Source organism: Chrysochloris asiatica, unplaced genomic scaffold, assembly GCF_000296735.1.
Source record: "Chrysochloris asiatica unplaced genomic scaffold, ChrAsi1.0 scaffold00007, whole genome shotgun sequence".
NCBI classification, from domain to species: Eukaryota; Metazoa; Chordata; class Mammalia; order Afrosoricida; family Chrysochloridae; genus Chrysochloris; species Chrysochloris asiatica.
This window is the reverse complement of record NW_006408525.1, coordinates 6,530,707-6,553,173: the sequence shown is the minus strand read 5'-3', so window position 1 is coordinate 6,553,173 and position 22,467 is coordinate 6,530,707. Positions and strand designations below refer to the sequence as shown.

The 22,467-nt window shown below is 51.3% G+C and overlaps 1 protein-coding gene across 1 annotated transcript; it reads right to left on the bottom strand.

Moving 5' to 3' along the window:
- Positions 1-131: 131 nt before the first annotated feature.
- Positions 132-20,967, bottom strand: MYO19 (myosin XIX). The gene is made up of 24 exons (XM_006833629.1): positions 20,935-20,967; positions 20,547-20,685; positions 20,053-20,201; positions 18,499-18,612; positions 14,808-14,940; positions 14,115-14,184; positions 13,532-13,634; positions 12,862-12,958; positions 12,692-12,768; positions 11,310-11,400; positions 10,796-10,967; positions 9,098-9,171; positions 8,721-8,842; positions 8,488-8,601; positions 8,104-8,280; positions 7,761-7,913; positions 7,132-7,239; positions 5,646-5,716; positions 3,903-4,006; positions 2,275-2,438; positions 2,037-2,166; positions 1,662-1,747; positions 904-1,209; positions 132-260 (listed from the first exon to the last, which is right to left on the bottom strand). Exons 1-24 carry the CDS (start codon positions 20,965-20,967, stop codon positions 132-134), a joined length of 2,916 nt encoding a protein of 971 aa, XP_006833692.1.
- Positions 20,968-22,467: the final 1,500 nt, after the last annotated feature.

Genomic DNA, 22,467 nt, shown 5'->3' with positions numbered 1-22,467 from the left:
AGTCGCTGTGGGAATAGTTTGGCAGCCATGTGCTGATTAAATGTCTTTGGCAAGGCAGCTGGCAGAAGGCCCCGGAGAAGCAAAGGCAGCAAGGATCACCCAGCCAGGGGAGGGCAGAGGGCAGGAAGAGGTCACACTTGGATCAGTCTGTGTCTTTCCAGCAGAATCTGATTAAAGCCAGTAACACTGTAGGGTGGAGGCTCAGGGCAGATGTCAGCGTGGCGCAGTGGAGACTTTCTGCAGTGAAACTTGATCGAACCCTAGGGGGAGATGGAAGCAGCTAAGCTTAGCCCAGCTCCCAGGAGTGCCACAGAATGACACATTCCTGGGAGGTTTTATCTAGTTTGTGACCTATAGTAATTATAAGCTTGCCTTCCTACTGCCCTGCCGATTTCACTTAATCCTTGCTGAGAACCTGTGTGGTAGGTGGAAAGTATGAGCCTCATTTTGTCAGGGAAGAATTGGTGGTAGCAAGAAATGAGACAAGACTTTGCTCAGGTTATCCAATGTGTGTATATGTGTGTGTGTGTAGGGGGCGGGGGAGCCAGCACCTGGACCCTCCAGCACACGTGCCTTCCACCTTTTCCCCATTGCTAACGGGAATTGTGATTGTGGACCGTGACTTTGTGAGGTGCTGGCTGACTGTTCTTCTCTAGCCATTACTGTAATCCAAGTTTTTAAAACTGGACTAATTAAGATTCAAAAGAGATCCTAAAACACCTAGTACTGACAATGTGAAGGGCTCTGGCAAATTTCCAGCTATGCTGATGGAAACACTCCAGGTTTACTTAACAGGGTTGGCTCTTGTGGCAGCCTTAGTCCCCCGTAGAGTCCCCAAGTTTGATTCCTGCCTATTATGGTGGGGTGGGTAGGAGGTACAGGCTGTCCCCTCACACAACCTACCTGAGGCAGCGCTCGAATGGATGTGACACCAGCCTGGTCGTGTTGTGCCGTCAGCAGGGTGTCGCTGCTGGGCCTTCCTGAGGGAAGCTGGAGGCAGGCCCAGACAACCAGTTTCCTCTGAAAGCCGCGTACTCCCGTGGCTGAGTTAGCCAGGACCAGTCCCAGGGGCCAGAGGCGGATTATTGCCCCCAGAAGCCTAGTCTGCACTGGAGGTAATGGGTTGGAGCTCAGGAAATCGGCATCTTGAAACAGATGTTTGTCTTCCACACCATCCAGTTCTTTAAAAGCAAGGGAGGCCATTCTGATCTTAAAAAGAAAACATCCTTTTATAGCTTTGGATTGATCTCGCCCTCCTAATGGAAGCTGGAAACTCAAACGGTTGTTCATAAATCAGCTTATCTAGGGGAAGACTTGAACTTTGTCATTCTGGATGGTAGGGTGGCTTTAGGCCAAAGGCTACAACATCAGTGTGACTGGTCCTGGGCTTAGTACTTACTAGCTACCTTAGACAAAGCTTTCTTGAGATAGAACTAACATACCATCACTTTTAGCACAGTACTAGAGTTCACGCTGCCATTTTTTACCGTTATAGCCACCCTGTGGCGGTGGTGGTATCATCCTCATACATAAGGAATAATGCTCAGAAAGGTAGAGTGACTTGCCCAAGGCCATTCAGCTAGCTGTGGCAGAGCCAGCATTCTCAATCAGTCCATCTGGTACTCAAGCCCCCACTGCGACATAATGGGTCAGAAACTCACTCTCCACTTCTGCCATGCACGCTTGATGATGGTGGCAGCTGTGTGCAGCCTCCGGATGTGCTTCCGTGTTAACCAGGAACGAGTGGCTGAGGTTTGTCCAGACACAGGAAAAAGATCACAACACAGTCATTAAGCTTTTGGTAAATAGAGTCACCATGGGCTGGAGGCTGACTCGATGGCAACTAACCTATGAGGGGGCACCTATGGTGGTTTCCATTGCACTGTACAGATGTTCTGGGTGAGGTGGGCAGAGAACTGGAATCCTAGGCTGGGACAGTGAGCACCAGGAGATGGGGACTCAATAAGCAAGAGTTCACAGGAAGCCAGCATCATGTGGGGTCTGTGTGCCAGCACTGCTGGAAGGAGCCCTCTTACCTGCCTGGATGAGCACAGCCGCCCGCCTTTGCCTCTCCTGCTTGCGGTGCACATGTCGCCTCCAGCTGTCCTGAATGCAGCGTGCACACTGCTCCAACACCCGGGCACGCCCGCCTTCCAGAAGCTCCAGCTGGGAGAAGGCATGCAGGGAGGTCCTGAGCCCTCCTGTCCCCCCCACCCAGTGGTGGAGAGCACGTGGCTGGCCTCATTCTGGCTCCTCATCCCCACACCAGCTCACCGTGGAGTCGGTCATGAACACCTTGGTCCTCCCACAGTGCACGGGGGCTGGCGTGGCCTTAGCTGACTCCCCAGTGGTGGCTGCCTGGGTTAGAGTGGGTAGAGTGTGGAGAATGTCCTGAAGGAGAGGCTGCAGTGTGGCCTCGTTGGCGTCAGGAGGCACTTCTTGGAGATAAAAGACAAGACGCCATTAATGCTTGGTCCCCTCTACACGCTCCTGTTCGTCTCCCCCTTTTCTGGTCTTACGAAGCTGGCTCTGGCCTCATTTCCGCTGTTCTTGCCTCTAATAATTTCTATCTCCTGTATTTTCAGGGAGACCACGTTCAGATTTCATTGTCCAGGAGCTCGGGGCCATGGCTAGTCTGAGGAATCTTGGACTCCTCGCTGTGGCTATGCCCTAAGTCTCTGCTCCCACAGGTCCCTTTGGGTAGGCTTGGCTTAGTTAAGCCACTCCTAGACTGGAACCTCAGCCAGCATTTGTTTCTAAGGATGTGAGGGTAAGCGAGGACTGGGCCCTTCCTCATCCTGACCCCACCCAGCTGGGGGTGGGAAAAGGGAGAACAGAAATCCCAGCCCTGTGAGGCCCAGTGGATCCCCTGTATTTACCCTCCCATACCTCATGGGGTGGGTGACTTCTGCAGAGGAGGGAGGGTTTACCTGAGGGCTCTGAGCACCTTAGCTGCCCAGTGCCTTGTTTGAGACAGAGGCTGCCAAGAGACCCCGCAGATGAGAGACAGCAGCAAAATCAACCAGACACCAGAGGGGCTTTGGGCACAGAAGAGAGAGGAGGGAAGTGGGAGAAGAGAGGAGAAAAGAGGGTGAAAGTGGTAATAGTCTGCCCAAGAGGGAGAAAAGCAAAGTGGAGTCATCTCAGAATCAGGGGGCAGCTGGAGGGGCTGGCTCATTCACTCCTAGAGCCTCAGGTATAGGTTTTGACATGGTGACCACTACCAAATTGGGCTCCAGGCCAGGCCTTCCCTAACATTCCCAGTGCCTTGCAGACACCTCGGCTGGATGCAGACACCTTGGCTGGATGACTCGGGACCTGGGACTCAGGTTAGCAGGGTCCCTAACCCTTCTTCCTGTTGCTTTTCCTCACGGTCTTTTCCTCCACCTCTACCTCCAGTCACATGTGCATCATCTGGCCCATGTCTTCTCAACATTTCCTGACCGTGCTCCAACCTCCTAGGCCACCTCCCTGATGGGTCTTGCCCCCTGGCATGGTCCTCCATGGGGACCCAGAGTTAGCCCCAGAAAGCATGAGGCTGATGGAGATCGTGGGTCTCCCCGGTGCCTCCCATCTGCCAGGGAATAAAGTCCAGGAGCCCCGACCTAGTCAGCCACCTTCCACCGTTCTTTCCGGGCTGCATGGTGTTGAATGGCCCAGCGCTCCTCACATACACGTGGTCATTTAGATTAACTCTGATAAGTGCAAAGCCCCCAGACACCACCTCCAGGAAGCCTTCCCATCTCCCCAGTACTCTGTTCATAGCCCTGCCGTCCCCCTTTCCAGTGAAACCAAGAACTATGAGGGCAGTGCTGTGAATCCCCAGCATCTAGCCCTCAGGGAGCCTGGTTAAGTATTCAGGAAACTTCAGCTCAGTGAACAGGTAAAGGGCCCCCACTCACCTGAGTGCCCTTTGGCAGGAGCTAAGCTGTGGGTGCCAGGGGATACCTGAAAACGGAGCCTCCTCAACAACTGATACCGTTCCACAAAGTTCCGGTGAGAGACCCTGGAGCCCAAAGCAGGCGGGAGAAGAGAAGGGAATGACTTTGGTCTTGAGCCAGGCATAGTGCTCAGCAGAATGACCTTCATTTAATCTGTTCCCGGGCCAGCGAGGGAGCCAGGGTCACTCAGTGACCACTTGAGACCACTGTGCACCCTTTCTGCTGCCTTGGCACCTGTCATCTTCCAAAGGGACTCAGAGGCTTCCCTGTAAGTCAGATAGCTGGGCCACTTTGACCACATAACCATGCCAGCCAGTCTCCATCATCCTCTGACTCGTATCCTCACATAAACCTGATCTCTGTACTTCTTCCACCTGTTCCTGCTCAGCCATCCAGAGTCTAGCTTCTGTCCCAAACACTGCACCAATTAGCATCAAGCACTGTGCCACCAAATGCAGTGGCCAATGCTCAGCTTCCCTCTTACCTGGTCTCTAGGTCTGAGATGCCTTTCCCCGAGAGGCACATTCTCTCAGCCTCCAGGACCCTACCATCTGGCCTTATCTGTCACCCAGCTGTCCTCGCTGCTTTCTCGCCAAACTTGAGGCTTCCCAGGGTGTGGCCTCAGACTGCGTACCCCTCCCAGGTGACCTCTTTCTTGCTCACGGTGTGAGCAGAGCAAGTACACCTCCAGTCCCGGAAGCTCCGCTGAGCTCTCAACCTTGACAAGACCTTCAGATAATCCAGTTTCAGTAAACGGTCCCCCTGTTCATCGACAGGGGACAGAGCCTGGAATTTGCTGCTGCTACCTGGAGTTTATTGCTCCCTCAGCCCAACACTCTCTAGTCTATCACTCCACAGTCCTGCTGTTTTTACCACAAACCCTGCTCTACTCCCCACTTCTCTCCATCATTGTACTGCCACCCTCATCTGAGCTGTCCCTCTTGTCTGGACACCTTCTGTCCTGCCCCAGGGATCTTCTTAGAGGACGAGTCGGCCAGCAGCATCCACTGCACTCAGGACAAATCACACAGTCCTCCAATGGCTCACCCGGGACTTCGTGATCTGGCTTCTACCCACTGGCCTGTCTCATCTCGTCCCACCCTGCCCATTCTCGGTGCTCTGTTCCCTTTCTCTAGAGCATCCCTCTGTCCCCAACTCTTTCCAGGCTGTTCCTTTCCGCCCATAGGCCCAAGGATACCCTATTTCCTGTGAGTCTATCTTGTAGTAGTTCTTGTTTCATTCCTAGCACCAATTATACTTGTAATTCTTTTCCTTGTTTCCACAGCAATGTGTGCCCTTAGAGGCAGAAACTCATCTTCCATATTCACCAGTATATTAGCAGAAATAGCACCTGCAATTAAAGCGTGCACAGGAAGCTAATGGATGCTGTCCCTGGACCAGTGCCGAGTTACCCAGTAAGCCAGGTAAGCATGGGTGCTTAGTCACTAATCTGCAGTGAACAATGTCACATTTTCTGACCACATCAAAGAGTCAAGTGTCTAATATGGTCAGCGCTTGTCTCTTTCCTGGCCCCACAGCACTTTCCTACAGAACCAGAGTCTCTTCAGATTTATGATCCCTGATGGAGAAGTTGTACTCAGTAAGCAGGGTAAGCAGGGGTGTTCCTCCAGTCTGACTTCGGAGACCTGCCTCTTTGTCTTCAGTTCCCTATGCCCCTGCCCTGGGTCTGGCCCATCCACTCACCGGATGGGGAAGCCGGCAGCACTGATATGAATGGTCTCCACAAGGCCACAGGCCTCCAGCTGGCTCAGGACCTGCAGGTGTGGAGACAGGAAGGAACCTGCAGCATGGGGCCAGGGGGCCCTAACACTATCCCTTTAGCCTTCTTCTACAGGCCCTATAGCCTATCCCAAGGCTGGGGCAGATAGGTCCTAGAGACCCCACATCCGTCTCTTGGATGCATGCCGTCAGACAAAGCTATGGCCCTGTCTCATCATTTCCAGCAGGAACCAAGGACTCTCCAGCTCACAACACAGCTCAGCCAAAGTTTCCTTTTCAGTTTTCATAACAGATGGGCAGGAGGTCCTGACTATAAACCCTAACCCACTGTAACGGACTGAATTGTGTTCTCCCAGATATGTGCCATCTCAGCTGGACCATCTCAAGTCTTTCGTGATTTGGCAGTTATGTGATGATCCTCAATGGTCACAGCCCTGATCCAATATATGGGGAGTCTCCCTGGGGTGGGGCCTGCATCACCTTTTATCTACCAAGAAATAAAAGGAGTGAGAAAAGAGCAGAGGCAGAAACATGCTACCACCGAGAAAGACGAGCCAGGAGCAGGGCATGTCCTGTGAACCCAGGTCTTTGTGCTGGGAACTTTCTAGATCCACGGGAAGATTGAGGCCAAGACACATGGAGATCTCCAAGGAATACCAGGCCAACTAAAAGGAAACAAGGGCCTTCCTCCCAAACCCCAAGCCAACAAAGAAAGAGAAAGTCCTCCCCTGGAGCTGGTGCCCTGGATTTGGACTTCTAGCGTCCTAACTGGGAGAGAGACAGTACCATCCACTGTGGTATTCTGTTAGAGCAGCACTGAATGACTAAGGACTCCTGGTGTGGCGCTGTGGATCAGCACTGAGCTGTGAACAGTTCAGACCCACCAGGCGCTCTCTCCTCGGAAACCCTATACAGGGTTGCTATGAGTCAGAACTGACTCAACGGCACTTAACAAGGAGATGACTAAGGCAGCCATACACCAGACACCCGCTGACTGGGACACTCCTGAGCATCTCCAGCACCTATACCTCATCTATACCCCTAGAGTCTGCGCCCAGGCTTTTATGCAAATCAGACTGAAAAATGATCTCCCGTCAGAAAAACCTTACTATGCATGGAATATAAAGTTAGACACTTTCAGCTAACCGCAAAAAGATATCCAGTCCTTTGAGAACAGCCATAGTTTCTTGTCAGGGCACGTGGCTTGGTGAGTAAAGTACAAGGTGGCTTGAAGCCCCTACTTGCCTTCTTGGCGAGGCCACTGAATGAATCACCCAACCATGCATGACTGCTCGGTCAGAGCAGTGAGCCAAACCCCGCCCCGAGTCAGGCCCAGTAGGAGAGATTCCTTGTCTCTCCACTGGAGCTGAAAGTCTGGTCCTGTTGTTCACTCTCAGGGACTTGGTCAGATGACACACAAGCGAATCACCTGTGGCCTAGGGCTACTTACCTCCTTCCTGACAAAGGTGTGCGCCTGACTCTGGCTATTGGGCTTGATGCAGCGAATGTAATGGGGCGTGGTGCGGTGTAGTACCTGCAGGAGCTGCTCCAGGGAGGCCTGTGTGTTAGAGAGGGGTGGGTCAGGCAGGGCCTGGGGCTGCCTGGGCTGGGACAGAAGGGCATTATCACACCTGCTTTCCCTGGGTGTGTCCTCACAGGTGACAGTAAAGCTGAGATCTGATGGATGAGAAGGAATAAACTAAGCACAAGGCCTGAGAGACCGACGGAAGCATCCGAGACAAATGTACTCTGGCTGAGAGTGAGTGTGAGCAGGAAGTGGGAGAATTGGGAGTGGGTGGGTCACAGAGGTTCACGTGACTATTGCTGTCCTCTGACACCTATCAACAGTAGGTGGAGGCCTCGACGGTGTGACCCTAGTGCTGCTGGGCTTCCTCAGATCAGCTATACCCAATAGTCTGTCTGAAGTCTCTGTCGTCCACACTGGACTATAAACTCCCTGCGGACTGGGGCCACATCTCTTTGGCTCACCACTGTTCCCAGCAAATGGCAGCAACTGTAGGAGGTGCTCTGAGAACATCTGTGAGATGGATGAGTGAGCATGAGAACCCCCAGACCTACCTTGAACTTGGACACCACGGTCAACATGGGGGCTCTGCTCTGGCTAGAGGGCTCCTCCTGAGACTTCTCTTGGGGAGTAACAGGAAACAACACCTTGAGCAGGGGGTCCTGGGATTGCTGTAGTAGTGTGGTCAGCTCAGGGGGGACGGGGTCCTATTGGGAAAGGAGAAGGGCAGCAGTAAGTGCAGGCGGAGCTGTCCACAGAAGACAGGGCTTCTAGGGGACAGCAGGTCCACGTGCAGAAGAGCAGGTCCCAGTGTAACATGAGTCGTGTGTGGGTGGCTCAGGCTGGAGTAGGAGGGAGAGGATATGATGGGGAACAGCCTCCTGGTGCAGTGCTCACCTTGTTCTTCTCCACGAGGCCAGCTGTGTGGTAGCACACAGGACCCGCATAGTGCACCACCAGGAAGCTGGGCTCCCGGCTGAGCTTGTTCTGACCCAGGCAAGGGCTGCCTGCCAGGGCTCCCTCAATGCGTGTCTGGAGCTGGGCTGCGCTGCTCGGCCGATTCAGGCGGCACTCCTGGTGGGATAGCAGCGGGGAGTCACAACCCTTACCACCCTGTGGCCACCAAGGCATCGTAGTAACCCTGAGAGGCAGAGATTAGCAGACTCATTCAGCAGATGGGGAGACAGAGGTCCCAACAGGGCATCGGCCAGCCATCAAGGTCCCCAAAAAAGTCCCAAGGCCAACACTCCGGTGCTCAGCTTACTAGCTGACCCACCTCACCTCATTTATGAGAGAGCAGATACTGATGGGGCTCCCCTCGATGAGATCCAAACAGCTCTGGTTGTCCTGGTAGTTGACAAATGACCACTCCAGGCCCTCGGCTGCGTATTCTTCCTAGAGGGCCAAGGTGGGAAGACAGCTGTAGTCTGAGGTCAGAGCAGCAGCAGCAGAGGCGGAAGGACAGGCTGACAGTCAGCTCCTGAGGCTAGGGCTCTGCCTTAGCCAGACCTCACCTGCTGAGCCCTCAGGTAGTGAGCCACGAAGTGCTGTTGCAGCTTCTCATTGGCGTAGTTGATGCACAACTGCTCCAGACTGTTGTCAGGAAATGACTCAAATCCGTATACATCCAACAGGCCTGCAGAGATGGGAACCAACTTGATGGCACTTAACAACAACAACATGTCCTCCCAGCCCTGAGCTAGGTAAGGCACCATCTGAGTTGGCCTGCAGAGAATGAAGTGTTCCTCGCCCTTTGGTGGACAGGTGAGCCCTGGGCCCAGATAAAGGAAAGGAGTTGTCCAGCGTCACAGTGGACCTAGGGTCTTTGCCCCCGAGTCCAGGGCTCCCCAGGTTTTTGCAGGAATGCCCCTGGCACAGTGAGCCCCACTACCTATGAAGGTGGCCCACGTGCCGGAGTCTGCACAGATGCTGCTGTTGATCACCGCCACCAGCCAGTCAAACAACCTGTTGGGAGACGGAGAGTGGACTGTGGTAAGCCTGCGAGCACCACACCTGGAGAGTCCTGCAACCTGAGCCTGTCCACCAGTCTTGACCTCTTGCACCTGCATGTTCCCAAGGACACATGAACCTGGCCTGTCCTCCCAGCAAGACTGAGCCCAGGACCGAATGGCACCCTGAGGCTCGTCAGGGAGTGGGTCGCACAGCCTGATACCCAGCTGGGGTCTTAACTAGAAGGGGTTGGTGGGCAAGCCTGGGTTTGTGAAGAATTGAGTTTCCTGGACTCCCTGCAAAACTCCACTGTGGAGTCCCAAGCCCAGAGTCCACCTCCTGTCTTAACTTGGTCACCTGAGAGCAACACCAGTGCCCTCCACCCTCTCCAGAGAAGATGATGTACAGAAGAAGATTACTGTACAGTGTGAGGACGGACGAAACACTATGAAGGGGTTTCTTCTTTGCAATTTTTGTAAAGGTTTTTAATATGAATTGAGTAAAGGTTTATAGTATAATTTTTCTTAAAGTCACTGCTCTGCAGTTTTTCTCAACTCAATAGGATTTCAATCTCTGTTCGAAACTCACCCACTGCCATCAACTCGACAACTCAGACAGACCCTAACAGGACAGAGCAGAGCTTTTCCTGAGGGCTTTCAGACTGTAAATCTTTACAGGAGTTTACAGCCTCATCTTTCTTCTGTGGAACGGCTGCTGGGTTTGAACCACCGCCTTTGTGGTCAACAGCTCAACACAACCCACCAAACCATCAGAGCTCCTCTTTTTGCAGCGGGTGGTTTCAAATACTCCCTCGAGGTACTAAGACAAGGAACAAACTCTCCTAGTGACACAATGACCTAATTGGCCGTCACCATGTGTAAACCATCTTCAGCACAAGCTCACTCTGATGATCACATGTAGCTGCTTGTCTTTCAGTGATGTGGAGGCAAAGGCTGTTACAAATCTTTAATCTGGAATTCTGACCAAAAATTAGTTGAAAGCGTGGGAACTCGGTCTGTTGCTGCAACAATGGTCTAGTCTGGGTCCAGGTGCAGTGGGCCATTTCCAACCCAGAGGGTCTGGTTCCCTTCATGGTGCTTCTCAGGCTCTTGGCTCTTTTGAGAGGTTCTAAAAGGAGCAGGGGACCATCTCCGGAAAGGGTGCTCATGGTCCCATATGCACATGTGCACATACACCGTATACTCTGTCCCATCATCTGGAGGGTTCTGGGTCCCTGCACCTGTTCTCAGAACCCAGGTGAGACCTGTGGTTTTAGTGCTTGGTGGCCAGAGGGTGGCCATAGAAACATATCAGGGAAAGGCCAGGACCCCCCCACTTCCACTACTCTTCTGGGCTCCCACTTACTGCTCAGTGTGCTATCCAAGACTTGGAGCTGAATCTAGGACAGGAGCGTGGCAACTTCCCCACTTGAAGTATTCATGAACACAGGTTAAGGGCCCTGCCTCAGTGAAAGCCTGGGAAGTCCCCCCTGCCCCATCTTCTGGGCTCTGAGGAACAGGAAGAAGACCTGTGCCTGCTTTATCTGGTCTCCCCCACGCAGCCTGACGGTGGCCCATCCAGCCCCAGAGCAGGGAGAATTTGAGTGCAGCACATGGCTCATCCCAGAGGACCTGCTCACCGTGAGTAGATCAGTTTGGCCAGACAGTCCCTTCGGGTGGCGCACTCGGCTCGGGAGCACGGCTTCCGGATCACCTGTTGTTGCCGGCCTGCCCAGATGGTTCGGATCCGCAGTGTCTCCAGCAACGCGTCCTCTGGGAGCCGCAGCAGTGATGCATATGTCCTGACAGAGTCTGTGAGGGCGAGTCCTCAGTTAGAACAGTCCCTGCCATGAGGCACTGGGAAGTTACCTCGGGGAGCAGGCCTCAAGGGGCAGAGCCAGGACTTGAACCCAGGGCGTCTCTGTCCTAGTTCACACTAGCGCATGTGGAACAAATAATTTTACAAACTGTCCCCCCAGCAGAGATGGAGTGATGAGTAAATGATCTGGGACAGAACCCGAGATTTCGTTTGGTGGTTTCGTGAAGGCATCAGATTCAAAATGTAGTTGGAATCAATTTAACAGCAACCAACAACCACAGCAAGATTCGTACTCAACCCTGGTGATTTCCTGGGAGGACCCCCCAGCCCCTCACATTCAGCAGGGTCCATCAGCTGGCAGGGCAGGGCTTCGTCCTCAGAGTCAGCAAAGTGCGTGTTGCCGAGGTGCAGCAGTCCGGCTAGGACCTGAGGGAGGAGAGGGGCCAGAGAGGGCACCTTTTCCTTAAGGAGGGGTCTCTTCCCTGCTGAGTACACTCATGAGACTCAAAGTCACTCCCACGGATTGCTCCCCTACTAAAGAAGCGGGCCAGTTACATGGGTCACCTCCAGTGAGGTGTGTGCGGTGTGCTCATCCGAGGAGAGGAGAAACCACAAGCCGGGGACCACACAGTTGGTAAAAGGTAAAAGTAGGATTGGAACCCGAGTGGTCTGATCTCAGACACCTCCCAAGGTAGCCAGTGGGTGCCATGTCCACCCACCATCCATCCCTCTGGCTTCCACTGTCCAGGGAGACTCAGTTCCTCGTGGACTAGGGTTGTCATATGGCTAAGTTCCCAGGGGCTGTAGAAGGGACACCCTGGGCCCAGCCATTCTGAAACCTTTGGATCTGATTCTGAGAGAGCAGGATTGTACCCTCATCTCTGTCTTGCCTCGGACAGGGGGCCCCTACACATGCTCCTGGCCTTCTGGTCACCAACCTCCTGCAGGTACAAGAACCCCTGAGAGAAGACTGTTATGCCCAGTGGGCAGTGTCTGGAGCAGGGCATGCCACCCTCAAACCAGCAGCCCAGACCCTAGTGATGGCCCCTCATCCTGGGTGTGGCACCCTTCATGCTGAGCAGCCCCTATGGAAAGTGGAGGCCACTTCCCACTGAGCTGCCCTCTCTCTGTAGTGGCTTCTCGGTCCCTGCTGCCAACTTATCCCATCTTACCCTTCCCAGTACTCTGCTGGTCTAGTCAGCCCTGACAGTAAAGGCAGATAGGAGGAAGGAGGCCACTAGAGGGGCTCTGGTCACCTAGCCTGAGGGGGTGGGAGGGCAGAGAAAAATGGCGGGACTTTGGAACTAAGTCTGGTACAAACTCTACTGGCATCATGTAAGGGCGTGTACCCAGGGCAGGTCATTTTCTCTTTCTCAACTATAAAATGGGAATAATAATCTTCCCACACATAGGACTGCTGAATACAGCATATGAATGGGGTTCTTGTATTTTAACGTATCAAACAATACGTGGCTATCTTAATAACTGATCCTGGGCGCTGAGGAACAATGTGCTCTCCTTTGTGTCTCTGTCACCCCCATGCCAGCACCCTGTCTCCAGGCTCAGCAACAGAGGGTGGGTGACTCCTTGGGGGGCTGCAAAGCAGGGTCCAAATGCTAGCTCAACACGTAAAGAACATGGCACAAGTCCAGGAAAGGGCTCAGGAAATGCCCCCCTCACCTCTGCCAAATTTAAGTGGTGTGGTTTTTCTTCTGACCTTAAAGATGTTGTTCTGGGTGGGGGTGTCGATGCCCAAATGGAGCATGGCCTCTTTGGTCGCCTCAAAATCATCCTCTGAAAGAGAATCCAAGTCAGGGCTACAGAGGGTCAGCAGGGTGGTGAGGGCTGTGAGGGCAGGTGGGTGCTATTGGACCAGGTGCCCCCTACCTTCCAAAGTCCTCTCTGGGTTGGGCAGCCAGGAGAAGGCAGCGCCATCAGGGAGGTACCACTGCAGTCTCTCGTCTGCACTGGCTCCTTTATAGATCTGTGGGCAGGGAGGGCGTTTGGGGCTCAGCCTGGGCTACGAGGGGTGCCCAGACCTCCACAGGAGGCGTGAGAAATGGCAGTAACATCACAAAGCTGAAAGGTCCCAGGACAGGCACCGGGGTAAGGAAAGAAACAGAGCTTTGGGTGTCTCCAACCAGAGGCCAAAGCCCACAAAAGTCCCTACGCTGAAGCCTGTAGCCAAGGAGGGAACCCCACTCCTACCTTGGGGAGTCCTCTGTTCTTACTGGGGAGGCATACCCATTACCTAAGGACGTTCCCAGGCTGAAAGCTGGGGAGACGTATTATTCATGCCTACTGGGAGCCCTCATTCTGTTAGGGAAGACCTCAGTCATTCTAGGAGCACCCCTGCTCCCTGTCTGAAGAGGTGACACAGCTTCCATTCTAGAGATGTGCAGTCCCACCCTCTGGTCTGACAGAGGAGATTTGCCACAAACCCATGTCAAAACCCTGCAGAGAGCCCGGGCCCAGCGCACAGAGGCACCCCAGAAGTCCGCAGGAATAAGCAATGGTACAGCCGAAAGGCTGGTGAGGGAGAGCCCTGCTGGCAGACCTGGTAGAAAATATGGAAGTTCCTCTCCTGGGGGGCCTGGCAGGCCACTCGGGTTTTCTCTAGTAGGTAGGTCTGAACTGCAGCTCCGGTCATCTGCTGGGTCCTAAGCACACACAGGTCAGAGCCCATTAGTTGCTTGTTGACTTCACAGTAATTTATTAGGCACCTACCATGTGCTAGACTGCAACCCAGAAACTCCCCCATAGCTTCCTGAGGGCCGGAGACATCCCCCTGTACCCAGCTCAGGTGGGAAGGGTCATGACCTTGGGGCATCCCTCTGTCCATCCTGAAGCAGAAGCAAAAATCTCACCTTCAGCTCAGGGGCATGGCCCAGAGCGAGGCAGCTTAACCTGTAACTCCTGAGAAGGTTAGGAGCCAGGAGGAAGACACAGGCCACAGTAAGCACACTTCCCCACAATTGACGTTAGACTGGCTACAGCTAATGATCAACCTCAGGGCTTCCTGACCCTAGAAATGCCCACATACATACTAGGCTAGACTGGGAGAGGTGGGGTTCTGCCCAAAGGGTGGCCCAGGCTAGACATGGCCTTTCATTCTGTAGCTAGTGGGCTGTGGCTGTTACCTGTTCAGCTGGAGCTGGATGAATTTCCCAAAGCGACTGCTGTTGTTATTCCTCAGCGTGCATGCGTTCCCTACAAACCACACCTATGTTAACACTGCTTCAGCTTGACTGAGTTCTCATGGGGCAAGGTGGCTGCAGGGTCCCCACCTTCCTATCTTCAAGTCACCGTCACTATTTTCCATGGCCCAGGGGATGGCACTGGGAAATGGACACTCAGACTTCTGCAAGTGCCATTCAGGAGAGTTAGAACTTCCTGGTAAGGAACTGGAATGAGCAAGCCCAGGCCGCCAGGGCTGCTCTTCTCTGAAGGTAAACTGTCATGATGGGGTTAGACAGTAAGGCACATCTGGGCTCTAGTCAACACCTGGACGCTAGTTACTGTCTCTCAGACCAGTCCTCTTCCTCTCTGGACCACCAAGGGGCTGATGGAGGACCAGGATTTAGACTAGATGAGCCATAAGGTTGGCTCCGCATCACTGTTTATGTGCCTAGGCTGGAGGGAGGGAGACGATAGAACGACAGTCCTATACTGGACAGAAGTCCTGAGGGGCTGGAAGGAGGCTGGGAATCCAACACAGTAAAGGATCCACTCCTTCTCCAGCCCCCCAAAGAGAAGGTCTTAAAGCTCCTAGGAAGATGGCAGATATTTGAGGAAATGGGACAGAGGTGCTGTGCAGAGAACGCCAAGCTCACCAAAAGCCTCCATGACAGGGTTGGAGTTCAGGATCCGCTGTTCGATCCTTTCTGCAACATTGTGGTTCTCCCAAGACGTGGGCGAGGAGGCCACCACAGCATAGAACCTCATTAGGCAGCGAGACGTCCATGTCTGCAGTAGAAACAGCCCTGTGAAAGCTAAGCCCAGGTTCTCTCCTGCTTCTGAGCCAGAGCCCTCCTCTCCCCTACACAGGCTGCTGACCAAATGGGCGAGTGCCCCTGTCTGACAGCTGCAGAAGATGCCCTTCAGGGATCTTCCACCAAAAGGTGGAAACAACCCAAACGTCTGCCAATGGATGACTGGATTCATCAACTGTGATATCTACGTCAATGGCATATTGTACAGCCACAAAAAAGAATGAAATACTCATCCATGTTACAATGTGGATGAGCCTCAAAAATATTACGCTAAGTAAAAGAAGCCAGACACCAAAGGTCACAAACTGTAGAGCAATATCTAGACTAGGTAAATCCATAGAGACAGCAGACTAGTGGTTACCAGGGCCTGGGTGACGGGGGTGGGGGTGGGGGGGCAGGGAATGCATACTAATTAATGGGCATGGGGTTTCCTGTTGGGGTAATGATAATACTTTGAACTAGATAGACATGGTGGTTGCAAGACACTGAAAGTATTAAATACCACTAAATTTTTCACTTCTAATTGGTGAATATTATATGAATTTCTCCTCAGCTCAAAAAAGAAACAAGCAGAGAAGGGACAAGCACCCTGACTTGGCTACTTGGTGTCTCTGAGGCCTCCCAGCTGACATTGCTGTAGACCCTTGGCAGGCACTGAGCTCTAGAGGTGTGGCCAGACAAATGAGTTTCAAATGATGAACCAAGGCACAGAAAGATGAAGAAATGGTGAAAATCACACATCAAGTCAATGCACGGCTCAAAAGGCTTGCTTTTGTTTTTAATGAGCTAAGCTGAGGTACAGTTTCATTTCAATTTCCAATTGTTTGTTGCTAGGACACAGACACAATGGGTCTTATATACTGTCACTGAATTCTGTGCACCTCACTTCAACTTAGCTTCAGCAGCTTGTTTCCGTAAATTCTTTTGTTTAATGTAAATAATCATGTCATCTGTAGAAATCAGTTTTATTTCTTCCTTTCTATCAACTTCTTTTCCCTTATTGTATTGGTTAGGGCTTCCAGAGTGATCCTGAATAGAAGTGGTAACAACAGACATCTTGTCTTTCTCCCCATTCTAGAGGGAAAGCACTCAGTCTCTTCCCATGAAGTATGATGGTGTTGTCAGTGCCATCGAGTCACTTCCGACTCACAGTAACCCTGTTTCCAAAGAACGGCTGGTGAGTTTGAATCATCAGTCTTGTGGTTAGCAGTCCAGTCCAGGTCTCCAGTATGATGTTAGCTGTAGATTTTCTGTTTTCATTGAGGCCTTTTATCTGTTTTCTTTCATCTCTAGTGTGACTAGGACATACCAAGTGTGTTTTTCTTTGTATTCAACATCTATTAGATGCTTTCTGATCTTGGATCTGTGAATGCTCTTTCATTAATTTTGTAAAATACATCTTCTGACCCATGCTCTCTCTTCTCTTTCTGGTACACTAATTACAAATACGGCAGACCACCTGACACTGTACCGTTCTCTTGGATGCTCTTTGTTCATTGTTTTAATAACTCTAGGGAATGCAGCTTGACTCTGAAATCCATGGGGTCACTATGAGTCAGGGAGGACTTGACAACAGTGACTTTGGTTTGGGTTCTATAAAAACTAAGTAAAAAAAAATGGGAGCAATGATTAAGTAGAGGGGAAAGGAAATATAATCATATTACATTCCACAGCTCCTATGTCATAATAATGTAAAAACGGCTGATTTAATTAGGAGTTGTGATACACTTATATATGGAGTATTGTTGTCAGGTGCTGTGGACTGTTCCGACTCAAAGCCACCTTGTATAGGGTTTCTGAGGCTTCAGATCTTCTCAGGAGCAGAAAGCCTCATCTTTCTCCTGAGGAGCAGCTGGCTGGCTCAAATCATAGACCTTGTGGTTTGCAGTCCAGTGCTTATTGTATGGAGCCACCGTGCTCTACAAATGGGGGCAGAGAAATTAAGGGCTAAGTCCTTGTCACAACAGGAAGCTAAACAAGTGGAAAAAATTAAGCAGTAACAGTATTTGCATCCATATGTGCTTTAGAAACATGGGTGCAAATACTCTAGGGAGTGTGCACAGTGTTAGCTATGGAGCAGAGCTTCTGTTTTCTTCATACGCCTTGCAGTATTGCTTGATTTAACTACGTAGCTATAAATCTTATATAAAAATTAAATTAAAATAAAAAATACGCCAAGCTCAGTCCATGGCCAAAGCAGCTGCTCGATATAGGATTCAGAGCCCTGGCTGTACGGGGACCGGGCTAGGTCCAGCCTCACTTCCTCTGAGCAATTCTGGGAGACAGTGGGCTCTGTCAGGGAAGCTGGGTGTCAGCTGCTTTATGGGTCCCCTCAATATACCTCTCAGAAATACTCCCTTCTCACCCAGTCCAAGCCCTCACCCTGCAACTTCCTGTCTTCATTTGTTTCCATGTCTGTCTTCTGCCAGGTACTAGGATCTCTGAGAGTTGGATGTTGCATTTTTTATCTTTCTTTCTTCCCCTGCCATGCCTCAGCTCCTAGCCCAGGGCCTGGAACCTGGCAGGTGCTCAATAATTCTCTCACACATGGTGTAAGCAGAATGAGTTCATGGTGCAAAGAACCTCTTGTGTACATTTAGTGCCAAGCCTGGGAGGAGTGGGGCAGCTGGGGAAAGTCTGGAGAGAAGATGGCAAGCTCTGGGCCAGTAGCCTCCTCTGACCAGCTAGGCAACTCCTCCCCAGCCTTGTGCAACCTCTGTCTTACCCTCTGTGGTTCTGCCACCCAGGAGTGACATGCCCTCCCAGCTGGCCTTATTCACTACCCTTGCCAGCTTTGGTAGCCCCCAGGGCATAGAGCAGACGACTCTAATAAACCCTTTCCACAAGTAACCCCAGCTACTGTTAGAGGAGCACTGCCAAGGGCTCTTGTAAACCCCCACAGCTGTCCCACAAATGGGGTGTGGATTACCCAACAAGCAAGGTATGTCTGTGCTTACCTTGTGCTCATTTACTAATCTGCAGTGAACATTTTCACATGAACAGATTAGTAAGTAAACACAGGTAACCCCATGTTAATCTTGCTGACCGGGTACTCCATTTGTTAGGGATTGTCAAATTGAAAAGAGGCTTTGGTTCTATAGGCGGATACTGTAGGGTTGGGAGAGAGACAGACATCAGCCATATCTCAAAGGAGAACCTGTGATGTGGTGAAAACGACAAAATTGTTTGTGACAGATTACTCATCAGCCCTGGTTACTTTACTAATCGGGAAATCTGACACTGGTTGGTCCTCACTGGACCATTTTGCAGGTGAGAGAAGTGAGGTCTCAGGAATCTGAATACTGTTTCCAATGCACTCTGACCGCTACTCTGCTGTCCCCAGCAGCTGGCCTTTCCTTTCAGTGGCACCGGAGCTTGTTCGACTTTCATTGAAAAAATTATAGTCCAGAGTTACAGCAGAGCCTGGTCTAGAACTCTTGTCTTTTACCCAAGGTCTGCCCCCCAAGCACACTGACCTGCAGCAAACCCAGCCAGTCAGGATGCTGAAGCGGTGAGGGGGAGGCCCACCTACCTTTCCAGCTCCGCTCTCTCCACTGACAATAATAGACTGGTTCACGGGCTCAATCAGGCTCTTGACATTCCTGTAGGTCTGTTCACCCACAGCGAAGATGTGGGGCTTCAGATTCTGAAACATCACAGGGTGAAAGGTCAGGTGAGTAGTGCACACCTCTCTTCTTCAAAGAGTGGCTCATCCAAGGGTAGCTGAGGAGGGGAGGCTGCCAAGAACAGTGCTAGGATGCTTCCTCCAGACAAACCCCTTAACATATGCCCTATGGTGGGAACCCCTCGTAGCTTCACCCACTCATCTTCTCTCAGTCTGAAAGCATCCTGGCCTGGATCAGTCTAGAACATTAACATGTTTGTTCTAAATGTGCCTGCCTTACTTCATCTTGTTTGTTTAATTCTGTGGTTCATTATATTTTGTTATGATACTTTGCAGTTTGCAAAGAACTTTTTTAAGTGTGTGCATTAGTTGGATGGCAAACGCTTTTTTTACAGAGAAATCTGAGTTAAATAATCTTCCCCAAGACCCTCAGTAACTAAGTGGATCGATGTAATTTGAAATGTAAGCTCACTGTTCTTCCTTCCTTCAAGAAATACTCATTAATTGTCCTCAGTGTGCTGGGCACCATGCCAGGCACTAGGGAAACAGGGATGATGACATGGTGTTTGTCTTTGAGGACACATCTAGCAGGGAACACATCGTAGCTGGCGAGCTACAAGGACATTTAGCCAAACGTGAGTGTCTGGAAGATCTGTCCACTTCAGGAGGCCTAGCCTGGCCCAGCCCCAGCCCCAGCAGCACTGATCCCTCACTCACAGCCTCCTGAGGCAAGAAAGTACCCTTTGCATCTGTGCTTACCCATGCCACCTCTACCTGGAGAATTACAAAGCCCCCAACTCTTCTCACTGCCTCCTGTCTCACCTTCTGGAGCCAACTCCCCTGTCATAGCAGGTGCGGGTCACACTCCTACCTTCACCCTGTCTGCTGCCTTAGTTCATCTCTTCTTTCTCTTCGTATCTGTTGCCCACTTCCCACAGCTCTCCTCCACAAGGTCCCGCTTGCTTTTCCATGAATACATATGTGCTTCAGCACCAGTAAGCCCTTTCCCAGCCTGCCCCACCACCCACCTCTAAAGGAATCCATTCCTTTCAGTAGAACATGTGCTGAATTTTCTAGGACAAATCCTTGTCGCATGTAATTTCTTTTCCAAAAAGGTGGTGTGCGAAATACACAAATATATACCTTCATAAATCCTTTCCTATTAATAAACCACAAACAAGTACATAAAAATCCTTCATCGTCTGTCCCTATTTTAGGTTCCAAGTTCCATTAAACCAGTATTTCTTTGCCCCCACTGTTCCTGTAGTCAGTTATCAATCTGCCTAAAACTCTGTAAGTTCTTGTTGGTACCTTTCTCTCTGCCTTCCTGAAGCCCAGACCACTAGGAGACCATGAGCCTTTGCATGGCCGATGAACCTACTATAGGGATGGGAGAGCTTCCGGGAGTCCAAGAGAGAGGGTGGGGAGCCCTGAGGCCACACAAAGCAGGCTGAACTTTACCTGGGGCTGAGGCGCAGTGTGGTACTCTTTCATCAGCTCTGGTGAATAGAGTTGAGGGACCGGCTTGAAGGGGTTCAGTGCCACTAGGGTGCAGCCAGCATTGGTGTAGAAGATGTCTGTTGAGTACCGAGCCTGCAGGCACCTCAAGACTGAGGCACAGGCACCATTAGTGAAATCTGGCTTAAATGTAGACACAACCTCATACAGACACACACCTGCCTTCTCTCTACAATTAGCTAAGTGCCATTAGATCCCAGCAGTTCCCTGATGAATAGGTACAAGATCTAATTAAGATGAGCCCCAAATTGAAAGCAGTCTGCCCTGGGGAGCCCAGGTAGAGCTGCCAAGCTCCCCTGGGCCCGAGGATAGAACAACCCACCTGGCTCCAGGAGTCCCGCCTGCCTCAGTCTGCACCCAGTGAAGATAGGCCAAATATTCTCATCACACCTCCACCCACTTGGAGCCAACACTCCTGGGGAGAGGAAGGCCCATACCTGTCTCCAACGTCACGGGATTCACTTTGGTGAGGTCATCCAGCTGATGCAGAAGGATCTCCCCACCCAGAAATTCCTGCAGGTCTCCTCGGAGGGGTTCTCCACTTTGGGCATCAGCGCCCAGACTGTGCCCGTTAATCTGGGAAGGAATACGAGGAGGGCAGTGAGGGCTGGGACTCAGGCCAGCTGGCAGCTGTGGAAGGCTAGGAGTCTGCACTGTAGAGTGAGAACAGGGCTCAAGTTTCACTCTGCCACTTCCTAGTCCGGTGAGGCCAAGTAACTTACTCCACCTGACACTCAGCTTCTTTGTTTGTAAATAAAGGAAACAAACCCAATTACAAGCCTACTGGGTAGAAACATAGGAGGGAATATACAAAGCACTTAGTACCTTGGTACAGAGCTTGTCATCCAGAAATGCCATCTTCTCTTCTCTGCCAGGAGTACTGGGGTGGCGCTGTGGGCTAATGCATCAGACTGCAAAGTCGTTTGAACTGCAAGGTCAGTGGTTCAAGCTCACCAGCTGCTCCTTGGAAACTTTACACAGGGTCGCTTTGGGCGGGAAACGACTCGACGGCACTTAACAACAACTTCTCTGCCAAGAGCTTTAGCAGAGTCTGCTTCTACACTGGCCAGCTACCAGTCTTCCTGGGACTAGGAGGGGCTGTGCCCAAGGGGTGGACACTATGGGAATATCTCAAAAGAGAAGATCCATAGGCTGGGGCCTTTTCCAAGAGAAACCATTCAGCTTGTAATGAAAAAAGCAGAGCCGTATCGTCTTAGCCAGGTAGCTCCATGCTCCATGCCTTTATCACCTGCCTCTGGATCTATGTGCGGGGAAGCCTGGCTCAGAGGGTGTATGTTGTCAAGAATGGGCACCAATAGGACAGGTTCCTTGTCCCTCATCATCCTCAGTGTCAATATCTGTACATGCTTCATCTCCCCGCTTGCCTCCCATGGACCTGTCTTCTTAGGGGCCATAGAGAAGAAGGGTGGGGAGTAAGAGAAGATGCAGCCTTGGCTGAATTGCTTTTGGAGGATGGAGTCTGTGATGTGACAGGAGTTTGGGTTTCCAATGAAATTGATCTTGTTAGGTGCTGTTGAGTTGGTTCTATCTCGTTGTTGTTATTAAGTGCCTTCGACCCTGTATAGAGTTTCTGAGGAGCAGCTGGTATTGATGAGCCTTAAGGTTTAAACCCTTCAGGGCAACAAGCTAAATACTCAGTAATGAATTCTTTTATAAAGATGTTGTCTTAGGGCCATTATTAATACACAAGGTAGGCCATTGGCTTCCAGGAAAAGTGCTAAGGTCAGAGCATGGTGAGTGGAGTCAGTTCCAACCTACAGTGACCCTGTTTCCAAAGAGTGACTGGTGAGCTTGAGCCGCCGACCTCGCAGTTCAAATAGACTTTGCAGTCCAGTGCATTAACCCACAGCACCACACCAGGACTCCAGAGCAGAGCTGGATTCATAAAAATCCCTCTTCACAAGGAAAAAAAAACCAAACACTCACAGAACACACCCAGCCACAAATTATGAATAACTCACCCCATTTGAAATATTAAAGTATAATTAACAGCCCCCATTTGAAATATTATAGCATAGTTTACCCTGCTCCCCTTTCCCCCCACCTCACCCTATGGAAAAATAAGAAACTTCTTACAGGAAAACCTTGAAGGCCAGAATGACCCAAGGACACCTGAACAAACAGGATAAAACTTAGCCCATCCATACAACCAAGATAAGGGTTTATTGGTGGGTTTATTCCCACTTACAGGATAAGGGTCTGCTAGAACTTACCACCCCAGCTGACAAGACAAGTCTGTGTGTTCTAACCGCTCTATGTTTCTTGTATAAAACTGTTCCCCTCCTCACTTGGGGGTCACAGTGATTTGGGCTTGAGCTGACACTCTTGCCACTGGCA